We start from the raw sequence: 18922 nt of genomic DNA on the forward strand, positions 1-18922 counted from the left end.
CTGCCAACATTAATTCGTAACCACATTCAAACATAGAATCAGACCTTTTCCATTCAATAATCCGTGTTTCATTTGCATTATTAATCAGCCTTTAAGTTTTACACTCCTACTTCTATTATTCGAGATAAACAACATTTAGAACGCTGTGTACATTTTTTTTTCTTGCTTCTCACTAATATGGATGTGGAGTCTAAAAAGGGATATAGGAAAAGCAGAAATGAAAAATTACACATTACAAGATCAGTGTTTACTTGCTAACATATGGCAGTGATAGGTTTCAAAAAAGGCATTGTCAACAACTGTAAAGAGCTATACGAAGCACTTTCATGCCTATTATTTTAATTCTCGGCCACCTTTTGAGCCAGACACTCACTCCTGCGTCACAGATGAGCAATCACGGCCAGAATCCTAACAACTTGTCAAGATTTACATAGTCTCATCTTGACTCTGTACTGTTTTTTTAAACCAATGCAATAGGGGCAGAATGTATTGCAAAGCAGCAAACCAGAGCTATCTTAGATAAATAAATAAATACACACACACACACGATGGGCTGCATTATGGAACTTGCTAGGGTCTGAATGTTTGTGTCCCCCCAAAATTCATGATGAAATCCTTACCCCCAAGGTGATAGTATTAGGAAAAAGAGCCTCTGAGAGGTGTTAGGTCATCAGAGTGGAACCTCCATGAATGGGATCAGTGTCCTTCTAAGAGGAACCCAGAGAAATCTGTGATATAAGGTCACAGAGAGAAGACAGCTGTCTGTGAGGAAGGAGGACCTCATCAGACACTGAATCTGCAGGTGACTTTATCTTGAACTTGCCAGCTTCCAGAACTATGAGAAATAAGCTTTTGTTGTTTAAAGTCACTCAGTCTATGGTATTTTCTTATAGGAGCCCAAATGGACTAGACAGAACTCAAGAACAGGGAAGGATAGCCAAGTCTCCCTGGAACCCACTGAGAGACCAGGCAGTCCTCTCTGCATGTCTGATTTTCTTTGTCATCTTCTCATCCACATCCTTCACCCTGTTTTTTCCATGCCACACCAACACCAGTTTCCAGCATGGTACAAGAGTTCAAAGGGCACATTACTCATTCAGCCCTAGAATGAATAATGAGCCTGAAACCTTAGTTGGAGTTCCAAAATTCCTGGGACATGACTAAGCTTGGGTGAGAGGGGTACTCTCTACTCAATTGACTCTAAAGGAAATTATCAGAATAGTAATGGAAATGAAGTAAAATCATGGGTATCATGTTAGACCAATGTGGCCATATCAATGATTGCAAATGTTGTGAAGAATTATCAAAGGTTTTACTAAGATGATTATACAAAAACCTTTAAAAATTCAAATGAAACAATTATATTTAGTAAAGTGTAAGTATGGGTCCCTGGGAGTCTGGAGGCTGCCTGCCACACTGCACTGTGATGAAAGCATATTCCTACTGCGTGAAGCCAGTGAGATGTTGGGATTATTATTGCAGTTCAGCTACCCTAATACTGCATTACTACTATAATCAACGGGAAAACAAACTAATAAGCTCCTTCCAAAATGCAAAGCTTCAATAGTGGCCCATGGTCTACTGAATGAAGTCCTTAAGATGACATATACGATCTTCCATGACCTAATCCCATGCACTTCACATTCTGAAAGTCTCACTGACTCTCCTAAATGTTTTCCAAAGAACCTACACCTGTTCTCCTTCATACTACTGATCCCAAATGTATTGTAACTAGATGGTTGCTGTCCGTCTCTTTTCCTAGATTGTGAGTCTCCACGATGACAGTGGCTTTTTTTCTTCTTTGCAGATGTATCTTCAACACAGTATCGTATGTTGGGCATATAAAAGATGCTCAATGAACAATGTGCTCCTAAATGTTCACAGCTACCTGAAAATTCATGTAATTTTAGAGCCTGGAAAGTAGGAAAAGCCAATTCTCATTTTACTGAAACATTATCTTCTAAAATTGTTAATTCCTGAATACCCAACTCACTGGCTTAAAGCTCTGACAATATTAGTGAAATGAAATGAACAGCCATGAGTAAATAATATCCTTTGGAATTAGAATTGGTTTCTAGACCAAATCCTTTAAGAGTTTGAAGCTTTAAAAACTCTGACTTCCTAAAGTCAGAATTGACATTTTTTGTCTTAGGAATCTGAGGTGAAATTAATCATAGATATTTTAAATGGGGGTGGATTCTGAATTATTTCAGAGAGGAAGCAACCTTAGAAATATAAGAATCATCATTATTAACTCAAAATGTTCCATTTCTGAGGGGGGCATTCTCAGAGAAGCACAGTTATTTTATGTTTCTTGGAAACGTTAGGCTTTTGATAGCCCTTCCATTCAAACATAAAAGCATTTTATATTAAACAACATCATTCAAGGTTGGAGGCTTAAATGTTATTTTAATAGTATCACAAAGAATCTGGTTTAGTTATTAAAATGACTTATTTTATTTAAAGAAAAATCTATGATTATTACTCATTGTATATATATAAGTGAATTTTCAAAAAATAGTTTCTTCCTTTATGTGGATTCTCTCAAGATATGAAGAATCAAACTATTCTTTGGTTTTATTATACGGGAAAAACAACACGCAGTCTAGTTAAACAACTTTGTGATATTTATATTCCATTGCACAGATATGGGTTATACAAATTAGTAACACAAGTTATTTCTTAAATTCCAAACATTTTCTAAAATATTATTACAGCAGATGCCTAGGATATTAAAACATAAAAGTGGAAATCATTCTCTAAATAGTTAAATATGATACTGAAAATACTGCACATTTTAATTAGAGGAAAATTAAAATGTGTGCTCAAATGCTCTAACAAACTAGGTAGCAGGGCAACTAACAACTACAAATAAGTCACTGTGGTCCATTTTTACGTATGCATATATATAATTATTCTCTAGATAATCCATCTTCTTGAAAATGCTAATAAAACATAAAAATCCAGATAAATGATTTAAAGAAATTGTAATTCTTCCTACTACCTAAGGTGACATGTACTATTATCTATGACTTCATACAGTTACTAATTCAAATATAAAAGACACCACACTTGGAAAGAAAAAAATTTTAAGGTAATGGTTTTAATCGAATTAATGAGATGAAAAGATAGTAAAGCCCTGTTTGCTACTTACATGAAAGAAGATTTTAAAAAATAATCACTGCACAAAATGTAAAGGGTGGGGTTATGCTGTGGTATTAATTTTCCTCAATGTTTTTCTTGACTGTTCAAGAACAAATTAAAGTTTCCACGGCAAATTTGTTTTCAAAATGCCGAATTGCAAAACAATTGCTGGCTTCACGTTTCTGAATACCTGTTGGAGAGGGAAAAGTTTTTTAAAATGTTGATTCTTTAGTAATAAATATTCACTTATTTTATAGTTATTATTTAGATGTACAGAAGTATTTCACTCTATTCTCCACAAAACTTCTACAGTTTGAATTTGTTTATGCTGAAGAAAATAATTTTCTCCCTTTTCTGAACTATTAATATATTGACAGATCACAGCAACATCAATAATGCTACACAGATTGCTTACAAATTCATGAACTTGAAGGTATTGAAAATGTTCTGTATCTTGACTACGGTGGTGCTTGCAAGACCATGTGTATCTTTGTGGAAACTCAGAATTGCATACTAAAAAGGGTAAATTTCATGGCATATGTAAGGCTGACTTTAAAAAAAATCATGAACCAAGAGCATTTTTAAATGTAAGAAATCAACACAGCAATAAAAAAGAATGAAATCATGTCCTTTGCAGCAATATGGATGCAGCTGGAGACCATTATCATAAATGAATTAACCCAGAAACAGAAAGCCAAATACCTACCTTACAATGCTCTCACTTGTTAGTAGGAGGTAAACACTGGGTACTCACTGACATAAAGATGGGAACAATACATACAGGGGACTATAAGGAAGGGAGGGAGGGAGGGAGGAGGTAAGGGTTGAAAAACTACCTATTGGGGAATGCTTTTACACTGTTGGTGGGAGTGTAAATTAGTTCAACCATTGTGGAAGACAGTGTGGCGATTCCTCAAGGATCTAGAACTGGAAACACCATTTGACCTAACAATCCCATTACTGGGCATATACCCAAAGGATTATAAATCATGCTATGATAAAGACACATACACATGTATGTTTACTGCAGCACTATTCACAATAGCAATGACTTGGAACCAACCCAAATGTCCATCAAAGATAGACTGGATTAAGAAAATGTGGCACCTATACTCCATGGAATTCTATGCAGCCATAAAAAAGAATGAGTTCATGTCCTTTGCAGGGACATGGATGAAGCTGGAAATCATTATTCTCAGCAAACTATCACAAGATCAGAAAACCAAACACCGCATGTTCTCACTCATAAGTCGGAGGTGAACAACAAGAATACATGGACACAGGGAGGGGAACATCACACACTGGGGCCTGTCGGGAGGTGGGGACCTAGGGGAGGGATAACATTAGGAAAAATACCTAATTTGGTGACAGGCTGATGGGTGCAGCAAACCAACATGGCACCTGTATACCTATGTAACAAACTTGCATATTGTACACATGTAACCTTGAACTTGAAGTATAATAATAATAATAAAAAAAAACTACCTATTGGGTACTATGCTCACTACCTGAGTGATGGGATCATTTGTACCCCAAACCTCACATCAGATAATATAATATACCCTTTGAAACAAACCTGCACATGTACCCCCTGAATCTAAAATAAAAGTTGGGAAAAAAAAAAAAATGAAATCAAGCTGGTTTCAGATGACTCAACAGCCGGAGATGAGAGAACAGTATTATTTAAAATGCTAGCAAAAAGCCAGGAAAGCACTTTTACTGGGTGACACAATTCCAAAGAAATCACACCACAGTGTATCTGAATGGCAATTCTTACTTTCCACAGCTGCCACATGTACTTTCTTTTATTTTCACAATGATCTTAAAAGGAAACGGGGAGATATTGTAATCCTTATATTTCAGGTGAGAAAATAAAGGTTAAATGATTTGGCAAAGCTACAACATTAGTTGTATCAATGCTCTTAATTCTTCACCCAAATTCCTTTCCAACTACCCTGACAGTGATTATTCCCCATATGATCCAAAAGGCAAACAGCCTGCTTAGTATCCAGATCCCTGAAAACACAGCTGAAGACCTGGTCCCAAGAGACCCTCTGGATAATAAAAACCCTTTCAGTATGGCTGAACCACAGTGGTTAGGATGTGAAGTTGGATAGGGTGACTAACGATATGGAAAATGAGGTTCCAGCATCTCAAAGCAACGACATTTCACATTGACCTTTTCTCTCCATCTGAAAAGAGCGGACTTATTAAATAGAATTAAGATAATTCTATAGAAACCTGGGAATATTATATAACGACACAATATTATCTCACTCATGGCAAGTATATATTGGTAACAACGAATAGGCTTCACCTAAATCTAGTTTAATGCAATGAACTTTTCTGCCCAACACTTTAACATTTAAAAAGTACTACCTTTAATAGTTTCTCTGCGTTGCAGTTTGTAAGTTTCCTTGTCATGACACAGTCGATAAATAAAGAAACCCAGGTGATCAATGTTTTCAATGCGATCAGTAATAACCATGTGCTCATGAATCAGATAGGACTGAGGCAAATAGGTTCCAGCCTACATTCAGAAAAGAATACATGACATGACTATCTCAGAACATACACTGAGTAGACTAGAGTAATAAGACAAAATTCTTACACATTATGGTATGGAACAGGTTGCCAAACTACTACCCACCATCTGTTTGTTTGTTTTATGTTCTATGTTGTCCAGGCTGGTCTCAAATTCCTGGCTCAAGCAAATCTCCCACCTAGGCCTCCTAAAGTCCTGGGATTACAGGCATGAGCCTCCGCCCCCGACTTGTTTTTATAAGTAGAGTTTTTTTTTTTGGAATATAGTCATGTTCATTTGTTTTACATATTGTCTATGGCATCAGAATTAGGTAGCTGGCTAGTATTTACTCTCTGGCTCTTTAGGAAAACTTAAAACATTATTTGAGAAATTGTATTTCAATTTCATGATATAAAACATTAAAAACAAAAACCATATTAGTTCCTCCTTGTACAATTCTTAACTACAGTCTGATAAAATGAGCTCCTATAGGGCTAATTTCTCAACAGGATATTCCAAAACACTATAAAGGCATCATTCATCAAAAATAGTCAACATTCTTAATACCTTGATGTTAATAAGTAACTCCAGTAGGTTTCTGGGTGGCATAACAATGGAAGTGTTCAGAGGGATCACATAGCACTTATCCAGGTTAAGATCTAAATAGGCTGTAAGTTTCTGGGAAGAAAAAGATACAGTGTAGTCACAGTAATAGCAAAACAGGCAGCAACTGGATTTTTAAGAATAATTTGTATCATTAAAATGAATTGGCTTTAGAATGTATAAATCACTTGCATTTCAACAAATTCAGAATTTGGCTGGATAAAGTTGGAAGTGGGAATGGGAGAGGAAAAAATATTGCTACCAGTAAATAAAATGCTCATCAAGGGTATATTTCTATAATAAATAATAATACATATTCAAATTAACTGCAAATACTTATTATATAATTAAGCGATTTAACTTTCTCACTTATAAGCTCAAATGCCCTCTAAGGCTATCTGTCCATTGTGCATAAAGATTAACTTTTCTCATTATGTATTTTGAATACTATTACCATCCTTAGAACACTGGAGAAACAGTCATTTAAATGATTTTGTGTTCTATGGTTCAAATGAGAAATGCTGGTTGAGAAATACTATCTCATAGGATGGTTTTCAAGAATAAGTTAAGCCAAACAATAACATTTTGATTCCTAAGAGCTCGGTGTTAGCTATTATTATTTACTATTTGCTTTAGATGTTTATTTCCTTGAAATAAGTAAATTTTCAAACTGGTTTCTAAACATCCATCAGATGTATCAGGCACGAAATGTTTGCAAAGCTAACTTCAGTAATATATTGGAGTGTTCAAAATGGCAAGCTTATACAGAGAGACACAAAAATCACAGGTGATACACGAACTTCTGAATCTCTGAATCCTGATTTGAAAAAACAAAAAATTATCGGGACAAAAATTGGGAAATTTAAACACAAATATAAATGTAAACATATTAAATACAATAATCTCTCTTATCTGAGGCTGTGCTTCCTGAGTTTCAGTTACCTTCAGTTAACTACAGTCCACAAATACCTAGGTTAAGTACAATATAATAAAGTATTTTGAGAAACCACCTTCACATAACTGTTATTATAGTATTTTAACTGTTTTATTAATTATTGTTAATCTATTACTGTGGCTAATTTATAAATTAAATTTTAACATATGTATATACGTACACTAATACGAAAAAACATAGTATATATAGGGTTTGGTACTATCTGCGGTTTCAGACATCCACTGGGGGTCTTAGCTTGTATTCCCCATGGATAAGGCGGGACTACTGTCCTACAAGATCATGTTAATTTTCTTAGATGTGATAATGATGTGGTTATGTAGGAGGACATCTCATTCTTGAGAGATAACAGCACAAGTACTTATGTCAAATGACAGAAAAAGAGATGAAGCAAATATGACAATATCTGGAACAAAGTGGAGGATTTTGGGTATTCAACTTTTCTGCATTACATAAAAATGCTCAAAAGCTGGGGAAAATGTAGAACGAGAACTTAAAAACAGATTAACAAAATTGTTGATTTTGAAAATGCTACCAAAAAACAGGAACATAAATTACCTCTTATCTAAGAAAATGTGGGAACATATAAAAAATATTAGTTTGTCAGCAAAGGAGGAACAGTCATGAGGTGGGCTTTAAGGGGAAGGAAAGACAAGATATGAGAAGGCTGGGTCACCAGGGTCTGCTTCAGACAAAGCAGAGCCCACCAAATGTTGACAGTTTATTAAACTGAACTCTAAATATAATAAATTAGCAAATATTGAAATTAAAACTACAAAAAGCATAAACTACAGAACCTGCATTCTTTCTACAATTCTGGACACTTGGCTCACCTTGTTAAAGTCATGAACAATGTTGGCAGGATCACTATCTGCAAACTCTGGGACAGGCACACTGATAAATTCAACTTCTTCTTCTTCAAAGATTTTAATATTTTCTTCAATTGTCTGGTAGAGAGCAGCTGGGGCATCTGCAGAGGGCTCATTTAAGATGACATCATCTTTGATGTACTTTATTCCACAGTAGTACACGTCATCTGGCTATAGAGTTTAAAGACTCATTTCAGCAATTCAGCATGAGACAGGTTTTTAAATAAGCATTACTTAAGCTGCCACCTCTACCTAAATAGCATTTTGCTTGCAAACTCTTGCTTTTAGATGACAAGTCAGACAGTTTAATTACAGAGTTAACATATTCTTTAAGATCAGGTTTTGAAGCACTGTAAAAGAACAGCTTCAAAAGAAGAAAGGCAGCTGGTTTTCCCTTTACTTTTCGTGGTAGGTGAAAATAGAACATAAAAATAATTAGCTATCCAGTAACAAATAAATATAAAGAAACAACAGACCTACTCTAGCTGTAAGCAGTTTTATAAAATATATTCCAAAACTAGTCAAGTTTTCTGAAAGAATATATTAAAAGTTTTGATATGGTCTACTAATTAAATGACTTTTTTCTTATTAGCCAAAAAAGGGATAACTTTTCTGAAATTTCTATATGCATATAAGTAGTTCTAATTTTCCCTTTATATCACAATTCAGCGGAAAATATTGGATTACAGCAAATCTTTATGCTACTGTCTCACTCTTACAAAAAGAAAAAACAGTATATAAGGTAGGGTGCAGTAACTCATGCCTGTAATCCTAATACTTTGGGGGGTGGAGGCCTGAGACAGATGAACTGCTTGAGCCCAGGAGTTCAAGACCAGCCTGGGCAACATGGTGAGACCGTGTCTCCACAAAAAATAAAAAAATTAGCTGGGCATGGTACCACACACCTGTAGTCCTAGCTACTACTGGGGAGGCTGAGGTGGGAGAATTGTTTGAGCCCAAGAGGTTGAGGCTGCAGTGAGCTGTGATTGCACCACCGCACTCCAGCCTGGGTGACAGAGTGAGATCCCATCTCAAAAAAACGAAACACACAGTACATGTACACACACACACACGCACGCGCACACACACACACACACACACACTCTACACACACAATAAAGACTAAGGGTATATAAAATGTGAATTCACCAGGCCAGGCGTGGTGGCTTACGCCTGTAATCCTAGCACTTTGGGAGGCCAAGCTGGGTGGATCACCTGAGATCAGGAGTTCGAGACCAGCCCGGCCAACATGGTGAAACCCTGTCTTTTTACTAAAAGTACAAAAATTAGCCAGGTGTGGTGGCAGGCACCTGTAATCTCAGCTACTTGGGAGGCTGAGGCAGGAGAACTACTTGAACCCGGGAGGCAGAGAGTGCAGTGAGCCAAGATCGCGCCATTGCACTCCAGCCTGGGCAACAAGAGCGAAACTCCGTTAAAAAACAAACAAACAAACAAAAAAAAACAGTTAATGCACCAAATGTTATCTCCGGAAAATGGAATTGCAATGATTTTTTTAATACTATATGTCTTTCTTATAAAAAAAACAGTATTAAAAAAGATGACTAGTATTTTGGTAATGTCTATCAACATGTGATTGATTATCTTGAACAACACAGAAAATGAGCATGAAATTGAGAATGTTTCAAAATTAGTTATTTAAATTATTTTAATAAGTCTAGTTGTCAACTGTTTCTCCAAATTTCGAAACAGCTAAAGTAGTTATAAAACCTTAAAAGTAATTTCCCCTTCAAAACTCCTAAAAAAATCTTCTGAATTATTGCCAAGAGAAATATATCACAAAATAGGTTGTAAATGATAATTAATCAGAAGGAAAACCTTTGTCTTAACCCACTGGGATTACTATTAAACACTTAAAGTTATAAACAACTTTCATCCTATGTTATTTCAATATCACCGCTGAAGTCACCCAGTTCTTTAGTGAAACCAGTGACTGGAAAAGAAGCAGAGACATGGTCTTACTGTACTCTGGGCCCAAGGGTACAGCAGGACCATAGGGGAGTCCAAACTGACTATCAAGTTATGGCCTATCAACATGACAACATTTGTGGCTGATGTATTTATTCAACTGGCAATTCATAATACTATTCCTCTCAACCCTTAATTATAGTAGGAAAATAAAGGTTAGTAAAATAATCACCCAATGACCTAAATAAATCCTTTAGTCAGCAACATTTCAAGTTACTCTGCTTTTAGTGACTGTGTGTGATGGGCTCAGCAAACATATCATGGAGAGATGTTTAAACACAGCTTTAAAATAGAACTACCACTCTGGCTGAAGGTCACAGATAAAAAGTACAAGCTTACAGCAAGTTGTAAACAATAAACAACTTTTTATAAAGGCACCGCATCACGGGAGCACCCGGACACAAAAAAAAAACAAAAAAAACAACAACAACACAAAAAAAACAAAAAAAAAAAAAAAAAAATTCACAAAATAATTTTTCCACTTACTTGAAGTGCAAAATATTTGTACAAGTATGCTCCTCCTAGAATGACACCTGCAAGCATAAATGCCAGTCCAAAGCACATGCACCAACACCAGGCTCTTCTTTGGCCAACTGGTACCACATCATCTGGGTCCTAAAATATGAAAAAGACAGTTAAGTATCTTATCTCCAGACAGAATAACAGAAGGCTCAGGATAGGAAAAACCTCATGGATTATCATTTTAATAAATGAAGACATAAAGACCAAAGGAGTTGTGCCTCTCATCAAAATCAACCCAGGAATGATTAAATGGTAGCTCCAGGGCTCATCTTAATGGTTCTTGGACTGGGACATTGGTTTCTAGGAGAGTTGTCTACTTCTAATCTCAACACCCCACGTGCTAACCGTGACTCAAGCAATGATACACTTCATAATTTTTATTTTGCATGCACAACTTTTGGTGATACCTTCTAAAATTTAATAATTTAGAAGAGGTTATGCTACAACTTAGTCATATAATATGATGATGAGCCTTGTAAATTATAAATCCAGGGCATCTCTCTATCTGATCATTTATGAAATTATGTGTTAGGCCTGCTACAGATGGTTAATATTTCATACCAGGTATAAAACTATTCTAAACCATCCACAAGAAAAAATTACAGGAAAATAAGGAACAGAATAAACAATGATACTAAAATTATTTAAACAATTAGAATTTCAAAAAATAGGATAAAATTCTATACATAGAAATACATAATCGTATTATCCCACTGCTCTACTCTAAACCATGGTCTGATAAAATTCTTCACTTTCTTTTAAAGATTTCTATCTTTAAAAGAAGCAGTACAAAAAAATGAGAAAATATTCAATGATAAAAACTTACTTATAAATTCAAGAAACAAAACCAGCACAAAATTTTATAGAATTTTCATTTTTATCCACTTAAAAACAATTTAGTATTAGAACATTATTTGGGGTCATGACATTCATAATTCCTAGATACTCCTCCCTCCCTGTGCCCTTATATAACCTGATCCCTCTATTTGCAGAATTACAGCAAATTTCTGATTTGTACCCAAGTTCACGTGCAAAGAGCTAAGAAAACAAAGATACCTAAATAAGTAGTCACTCAATAAATAGTAAAGACTGCAAAAATTCATAGTATACATGAACGGCCTCTTGAAGTACATGACTCTGTCCTTTACTTGGAAAACTCAATATGGGGTAGGATTAAGGGAGAAAGTAGACTTCACCTAAACCTATCTAATAGGATATAAAATTAGGAAGAAAAACTATGAATGATGCACAAGAACAGGATGGGTTACTGGAACAGCCCTCCACAACACCTTTTTTGGCACCAGGGACCAGTTTTGTAGAAGACAGTTTTTCCACAGACAGATTGAGGGGGGTTGGGATACAGTTTCGGAGTGAAGCTGTTCCACCTCAGAAGATCATCAGGCATTAGATTCTCATAAGGAGCGCACAACCTAGATCCCTAACACGCACAGTTTACAATAGGGTTCGCACTCCTAAGAGAATCTAATGTCCCCACTGATCTGAGAGGAGGTGGAGCTCAGGCAGCAATGCTAACTGTGCAGCCAAGTTCCTAGCCAAGACCAGTTCTGGTACTGGTCTGTGGCATGGTAGTTGAGGACCCCTGTATTAGAACACAGATTTGGTTGAAGCAAGAATTCAGTTAGGAATGAAACCTAAGATTATATGTTTTTAATTCTAAGATGAGGAACTTTTAACATGATACCACTGAGAAAGGTCTAATCCCAGATGCTGAAGCAACCAAGAACAATGTGATGTGATATAGTGTGTTCTTAGGTTGAGATTTCAAATACAGAATTTAACATCGAACAACAAATACTGTTTATTCTAAGAATCAGTCCATTGCTATGAGAATGTCATGGTTTCTGTAGCATGTGTCAATATACTATGTGTGTAAGATAATGAGTGTATTGCAAGGAATTAATGTAATAAGTCTGAAGAATTTATCAAGCCATGTAAGATATCCCAGCTGTGAAAAGAAAGTTACAAGAATTCCATGGAGTCATAAGGTATTGTGAAACTTTAATGATAAAGTATATATCTTTTGCTTGAGACCTTGTCTGACATAAATATCTAAGGAGGTAAGAAATTGTTCCTAACATAATTAATTTTAGGGTGGAGGGAGAGTAGGGGGGATGAAAATGACAGATGGAAATAGTTATTTCCAACATTTGGTATCAGCTGCTGAGACAGCCAAATGTGCGCACACACCCACACCATTTGGCAGGCCTTCTCTTCCAATAGTACGTAAATGAATAGTCAAACAGCACAGGCAGACATCTGTAAAAGAATATGCAGCCCCAACTGGCAAATTGATGACAAATTTCAAGGCATTGTAATATATCATTTTTAACTATTCAACAATCATTTTGAGAATAAATTATAAATGTCTACTATGTGCCAAGAGCTGTGCTAGGCACTGGAAATAGATGCTCTGCCAAGAAAGAGACCAGCTGGATCAGTCTGAAAAATAGACAAATATACAAAAAGAAATATGATACGAGCTCTAATAGGAAAATGCACAGAGAGCACATAAGAGGGGATGAGTTTCAGGAAGACTTCCCAAGGGAGAAAATACTTCAGTGGAATGTTAAAGGACAAATACTCATTACCTCAGCAGAAGACAGAGTTAAAGGAAATTATATATATGGCAAAGATTTTTCAAAAATTATGGAGCTAAAATGCATGACATTTCCAAGAGCCACATGTGCTTTGGCTGGACTGTCCAATATGGTGGAAAGGGGTATGAGAAATAATGGACAAGAAACTGGGGCAGGTCACAAAAGACCTTTGTAAACCATGCTACAGTTTGACTTCTCGTGTTCATTCAAAAATCACTTCTCAGCACTATTACAGTTTTTTAAAAATTCAATTTCTTAAGGAATTTCACTTACGAAATACTTCACTTATCCACAGGTCAATTTATTCAGCACCTCAATAACGTGAAACGTGGCTTAAGAATCAGGAAATAAACAAGAGTGTTTGATCAGCCAGATTATAGACCCCAAACCTATGCACCACCATCATGTACTTCACAGAAGAGCTGTTACATCTTCAATTTGGTCTATCTAATCTTTTCTCTCTAAATTCCTAGTGATCACTTTTCTTTCATTAGAATAATTCACATAAAGATCCTCTCTCTACTAGGCTATAAGATCTTTTGAGTATCCATTCATATTCATTTTGCATTACAGGCAGCTCCAAGCCAAGCTTGGGGGTGGCATTAGTTGGCACTTATATATTTGATGAGTGAATAAAACTTACATCAATTTTCTTTTCTTTTTTTTTTTTTTTTTGAGACAGAGTCTCTCTCGCTCTGTTGCAGGCTGGAGTGCAGTGGTGCGATCTCAGCTCACTGCAAGCTCTGCCTCCTGGGTTCGCGCCATTCTCCTGCCTCTGCCTCCCGAGCAGCTTGGACTACAGGCACCCGCCACCACGCCTGGCTAACTTTTTGTATTTTTAGTAGAGACGGGGTTTCACTGTGTTAGCCAGGATGGTCTCCATCTCCTGACCTCGTGATTTACCCACCTTGGCTTCCCAAAGTGCTGGGATTACAGGCGTGAGCCACCATGCCTGGCCAGCTCAGATATATATTTTTTAAAAGCGTGATTATTTAATTCTTTATGATTCATAAAAGTCGTATCAGCAGCCAGCCTGATAATGAGGGAAGGGGGAGATGCAACATAATTCATAACGTAAAACAAACTGTGGCTATTTAGCAAGAGCAGTAGCCTAGTTCAGTATTTATTAACGCCTGCTATTTGCAATATACTGTGCTAGATCCTGTGGGAAATTCTAATGTGATTAAGACATGGCTTATACCTTGAGCAATTTATAGTCAAGAATTAACACCATGTATGATAGATAAACGATGTTCCATAATACAATCTGAGTCATGGAGAAGAGATTAAAGTATGCTCAAGATTAAAAGTTTTAATCTAAGAGATTTATTAAAAGTGTTTTAGAGTGATTAAATTTTAACACTTCAAAGAGTAAGCTTTACTTAAAGAAAAGCCACGTAAGATTTAAGAAGAAAAACCCCGTGACTATCTCAAAATATACAGAAAACGTATTTGACAAAATTCAACTTCCATTAAAAAAAAATATATCTTTGAAAACTAGCAAAGGGTGAAATTCTTTAATAAGGCTAACAATCAAAAGCCTATAGAAAGCCTCATTCTTAATGGTGAAACTTTATACTTCATCATACCCTTTTAATTGAGGAATACAGGAATGCCCACTAAAATTGACTGTTTCCATTGAACACTGTACTAGAGATCCTACAGCAAGCACACAAACGATAACAAGATTAGGTATTAGAAAAAAGAAAGCAAAACTGTTATTATTTGTAAATAATTTGTCTATGTAGAAAATCTAAGAGTCAAACTTATTCAAACTAATTAGAGGGTGGCAAGATTTTTAAATATCAATAATCAAAAATCAACTGAGTCAAACATTTGTACATTAATATTTACAGCATCATTATTTATACACTAGCCCCAAACTAGAAACAACCCAAATATCCATCAACTGATGAGTGAATGAATTGTGGTATATTCATACCATGAAATAGCAATAAAAAGGAACAAAATAACACACACCATCAGGACTGAATCTCAAAAACATGCTAAGTGAAAGAAGTCTAGCACAAAAGATTACTCACTGTATGATTACATCTTTATCAAATTCTAGAAAAGGCAAAACCATAATGACAAAAGCAGCTTACTGGCTGGGGAAGGAGAGACTGACTACAAACAGGCGTGAAGACACTTATTAGGGTGATGGAAATGTTTCATATCTTGACTGTTGGGGTGGATATACGACCTTATACAATGATCATAAATTCAATCAAATTATACACATAAAATGCATGAGTTTTATTCCATGTAAATTATATTTTAATACAGAGGGCGGAGAAGAAATCAACTGAGTTCCTATCTACCAGGCAATAAAAGAATATCTAACACCAAGTGCTAGAAAAAGTGTATAACAAAGGGAACTTGGGAACTTCCACTCGACAAAAATTTAGGTACAATTGCTTTGGAGAACAATTTGGCAGTATCTAATAAACACACATCAAGCTTGTCCAACCTGTGGCCCATGGGCTGTGTATGGCCCAGGACAGCTTTGAATGTGGCCCAACAGAAATTCATAAACTTTCTTTAATCATTACGATTTTTTTTTGTGATTTTTTTTCCAGCTCATCAACAATTGTTAGTGTTAGTGTATTTTATGTGTGGCTCAAGACAATTCTTCTTCCAGTGTGGCCCAGGAAAGCCAAAAGATTGGACACCTCTGACATACATTTATCTTATGACCTAGCGATTCCATTCCTAGGTATAAATCCTGGATAAACTTTTGAATATGTAAGGAAATACGTCCAAGAATATACACTACATTGTCGGCAACAACAAAAAAAATTGAAATAAATTATTATAGATTCATATAATACTGCTAAGAAGATTCAAATAGTGACCAGGCCCAGTGGCTCATGGCTATACTCTCAGCACTTTAGGAGGCAGAGGCAGGAGGATTGCTTGAGCCCAGGAGTTCGAGACCAGTCTGGGCAACATAGCAAGACCCTATCTCCATTAAAAAATAAAAACTAAAAAAAAAAAAATGTACTAGCACTGCTGATTTTTAGATAAGCGTAAGAAACGTAATTGCTGACCCCCCCAAAAAGGCAGGTTGCACAATATATAACACCACATATTTAAGTGTTTTGTAAGTATGTGATATTTAAGACTTTCAAAACGTACAAAATACACTTCAGGTTCTCTGTATTTTGTGTGCTTGAAATATTTCATAATTTAAAAAAAGAAAAAGAAAAACCACTAACAAGAGCTTCTTCACTGGGGTATATAACCTTACCTGGCCTAATTTAAAACAAGTCACCGAGACATTTCCTCCCTTCTACTGCAATAAAACTGGTGCACCTTGCATCGCGCTTAAAAGGTAACAGAACTCCCACAGGTGCTGTACAATTATTATCTAATTAATCTTCCTAAACCTCAAGTTTTTTAGCCCAGTTTATAAATGAAGACACTGCAGCACACACTGGCCTATAACCACCTTGCAACAGTAGATACAGAAAGACCTGGCTTTCAGAAGCACTTTCACTCTGGTACAGTACTAATTTCTAGTTCAAATAAATCTCAGCATTAGATGATAAAATAAAATTACTTAAGAAGTTATATCTTAAACAAAATGAAGGACAAATTCTTTTCTGGTACTTCAATTAGTTAAGAATTAGGTCACCTCAATCAGTTCCCTAAGAGGCTTTAGTAAATGTGCTTCAATTATAAACTTAAATAAAAATGTATATATTTTCATGTAATTTTAATTCTGTTCTCAAACTAACAAATCACTCCACATTCTTAGGCACCTCTATTTGAACTTTTTTTACAGGTTGACAGAAGCTTTTAAGAGACATTTTTCAAAGCGCTCAGATATAATATTTTACATTTCTATATCAAATGCAACAACAGTGCTTTAGTAACCAGGATACTAAAGAGGAAAATATCTCTTAGGGTTAAAAACTGTATTATCAAAAAATATATATAGAGAAAAGAACCAATACTATTTATTCAAAAAATATATACAGAGAAAAAATCCAACACAATATATTCAACTCAAAATATACTGAACATTCAGAAACAGATTTAGTTACTTAGAAACATGCTGGGTAACACAGGTAAATATGGGGGTATATAGGCCAGCTGCCCACAGATGTGTTGTTTGGCTGGTATAATGCTTTCCAAAACAGAAAAACAGCTGGGACATTAAAACAATTTAGTGATTCGCACTTTTAAAAACTAGATTTCCCGGCTGGGTGCAGTGGCTCACGCCTGTAATCCCAACACTTTGGGAGGCTGAGGCGGGTGGATCACAAGGTCAGGAGATCGAGACTATCCTGGCCAACACGGTGAAACCCCATCTCTAATAAAAATACACAAATTAGCTGGGTGTGGTGGCTTGTGCCCGTAATCTCAGCTACTCAGGAGGCTGAGGCACGAGAATCGCTTGAACCCAGGAGGTGGAGGTTGCAGTGAGCTGAGATGGCGCCACTGCATTCCAGCCTGGTGACAAAGTAAGACTCCATCTCAAACAAAACAAATAAACTAGATTTCCCATTAATGTTCTAGTATTTTCAACTCCTTTCATCTTTTTTTCTCCCTACTTGGAGACCAAATATACCTAGTTCTTTTCCACCATGTTGCTAGGTTTTGAACTCTGATCTTCATTTCCAGCTATGACTGGGTATACTTCCTTCTGGGATCCTATTTATATTAAATAATCAATCTAAACTACTTTTCCATATAAAGGGTTTTGAGTTCTGGGTTTTGTAGACTGGGACATATTCACTTGGTTTCTACATTAGGTTTCTTTCCTCAGTATGAAAGCATCAAAAGGACATGATGTGGTGATCCGCTAATTATTAACTGCATTGATTACCAAATATATCTGCTATATGTAAAACACAAAATCTCTGGCTGAAAAGTTAACAATCTATTAGGACATCGAACATTTGTTTGCATTTTTTCTTATTCATTTAAATCAGTATCTGAATTTTGCTTTTTAATTTGCCTTTTGAAATGAGATTCCTACTGTCTCAACTGCAGTCAGGAAGTCCACATGATAAACATTATGTCTGACACATAAAAAAGAAGCAGTTTTCCAAGTGTCTGGCATTATACAGAAAGCTGCTCTCTATATTTGTAGGTACTATGATATATTTCACAAAGGCCTCTGACCTTTGGCCAATTATTAGATTTCATTTAGTTAAGATAAATTAGTATTTAGAGTCAAAATTGGGAATTATACCAACATGTTATGATTAATGACGTTAAGGCATTATTCTGTACTGGAATTCAAATGGGAAAGGTTTAAAAAGGAGAACTTAATCTCAAACGACAAGGTCTATAAAACAGATTTCTCATTAACATACTTTTTATTAAAAAATCCTGCAACATAAAAGCAGTAATACAGAAAGAAAAACAAATAAAATTTAAAGTCATTGCATAATAACGTAACTACTGTGAGAAATCTATGAAACTTGAACCAAATGATTAGCATCACATAAAACTAGCACAGTCTTAGGTTAAATAAAAATAGGTTAGAACTGGAAAAAAAAAAAAAGGCAGACTATCAACGCAATGCATTTAGAGCTGGATCATAACTTAATCACTTTTGTATGAGACAAGCAAGGTAGTGCAAAGTAGAATATTAACATATATGAATAATAAGTTTAAAATCTCCTATTCTTTTTTCTATATAGTTTAAAAATTGACTATGATTTCTTTTTTTTTTTTTTTTTTTTTTTTT

The 18922-nt window shown here is 35.5% G+C and overlaps 1 protein-coding gene across 1 annotated transcript in view; it reads right to left on the reverse strand.

The window, feature by feature from the left end:
* Positions 1-2433: 2433 nt before the first annotated feature.
* The window catches only part of ITM2B (integral membrane protein 2B), a 29446-nt gene continuing 12957 nt past the window's right edge, over positions 2434-18922 (reverse strand). Inside the window, exons 2-6 of the mRNA XM_017873792.1 lie at positions 10565-10693; positions 8057-8263; positions 6236-6346; positions 5524-5674; positions 2434-3334 (exon numbers count right to left, since the gene is read on the reverse strand). Coding sequence (XP_017729281.1) covers positions 3249-3334; positions 5524-5674; positions 6236-6346; positions 8057-8263; positions 10565-10693 — 684 coding nt within the window. The 3' untranslated portion in view covers positions 2434-3248. The remainder of the gene's footprint in view (positions 3335-5523; positions 5675-6235; positions 6347-8056; positions 8264-10564; positions 10694-18922) is intronic.

This window comes from Rhinopithecus bieti, unplaced genomic scaffold, assembly GCF_001698545.2.
Source record: "Rhinopithecus bieti isolate Rb0 unplaced genomic scaffold, ASM169854v2 scaffold_7398, whole genome shotgun sequence".
Taxonomy (NCBI): domain Eukaryota; kingdom Metazoa; phylum Chordata; class Mammalia; order Primates; family Cercopithecidae; genus Rhinopithecus; species Rhinopithecus bieti.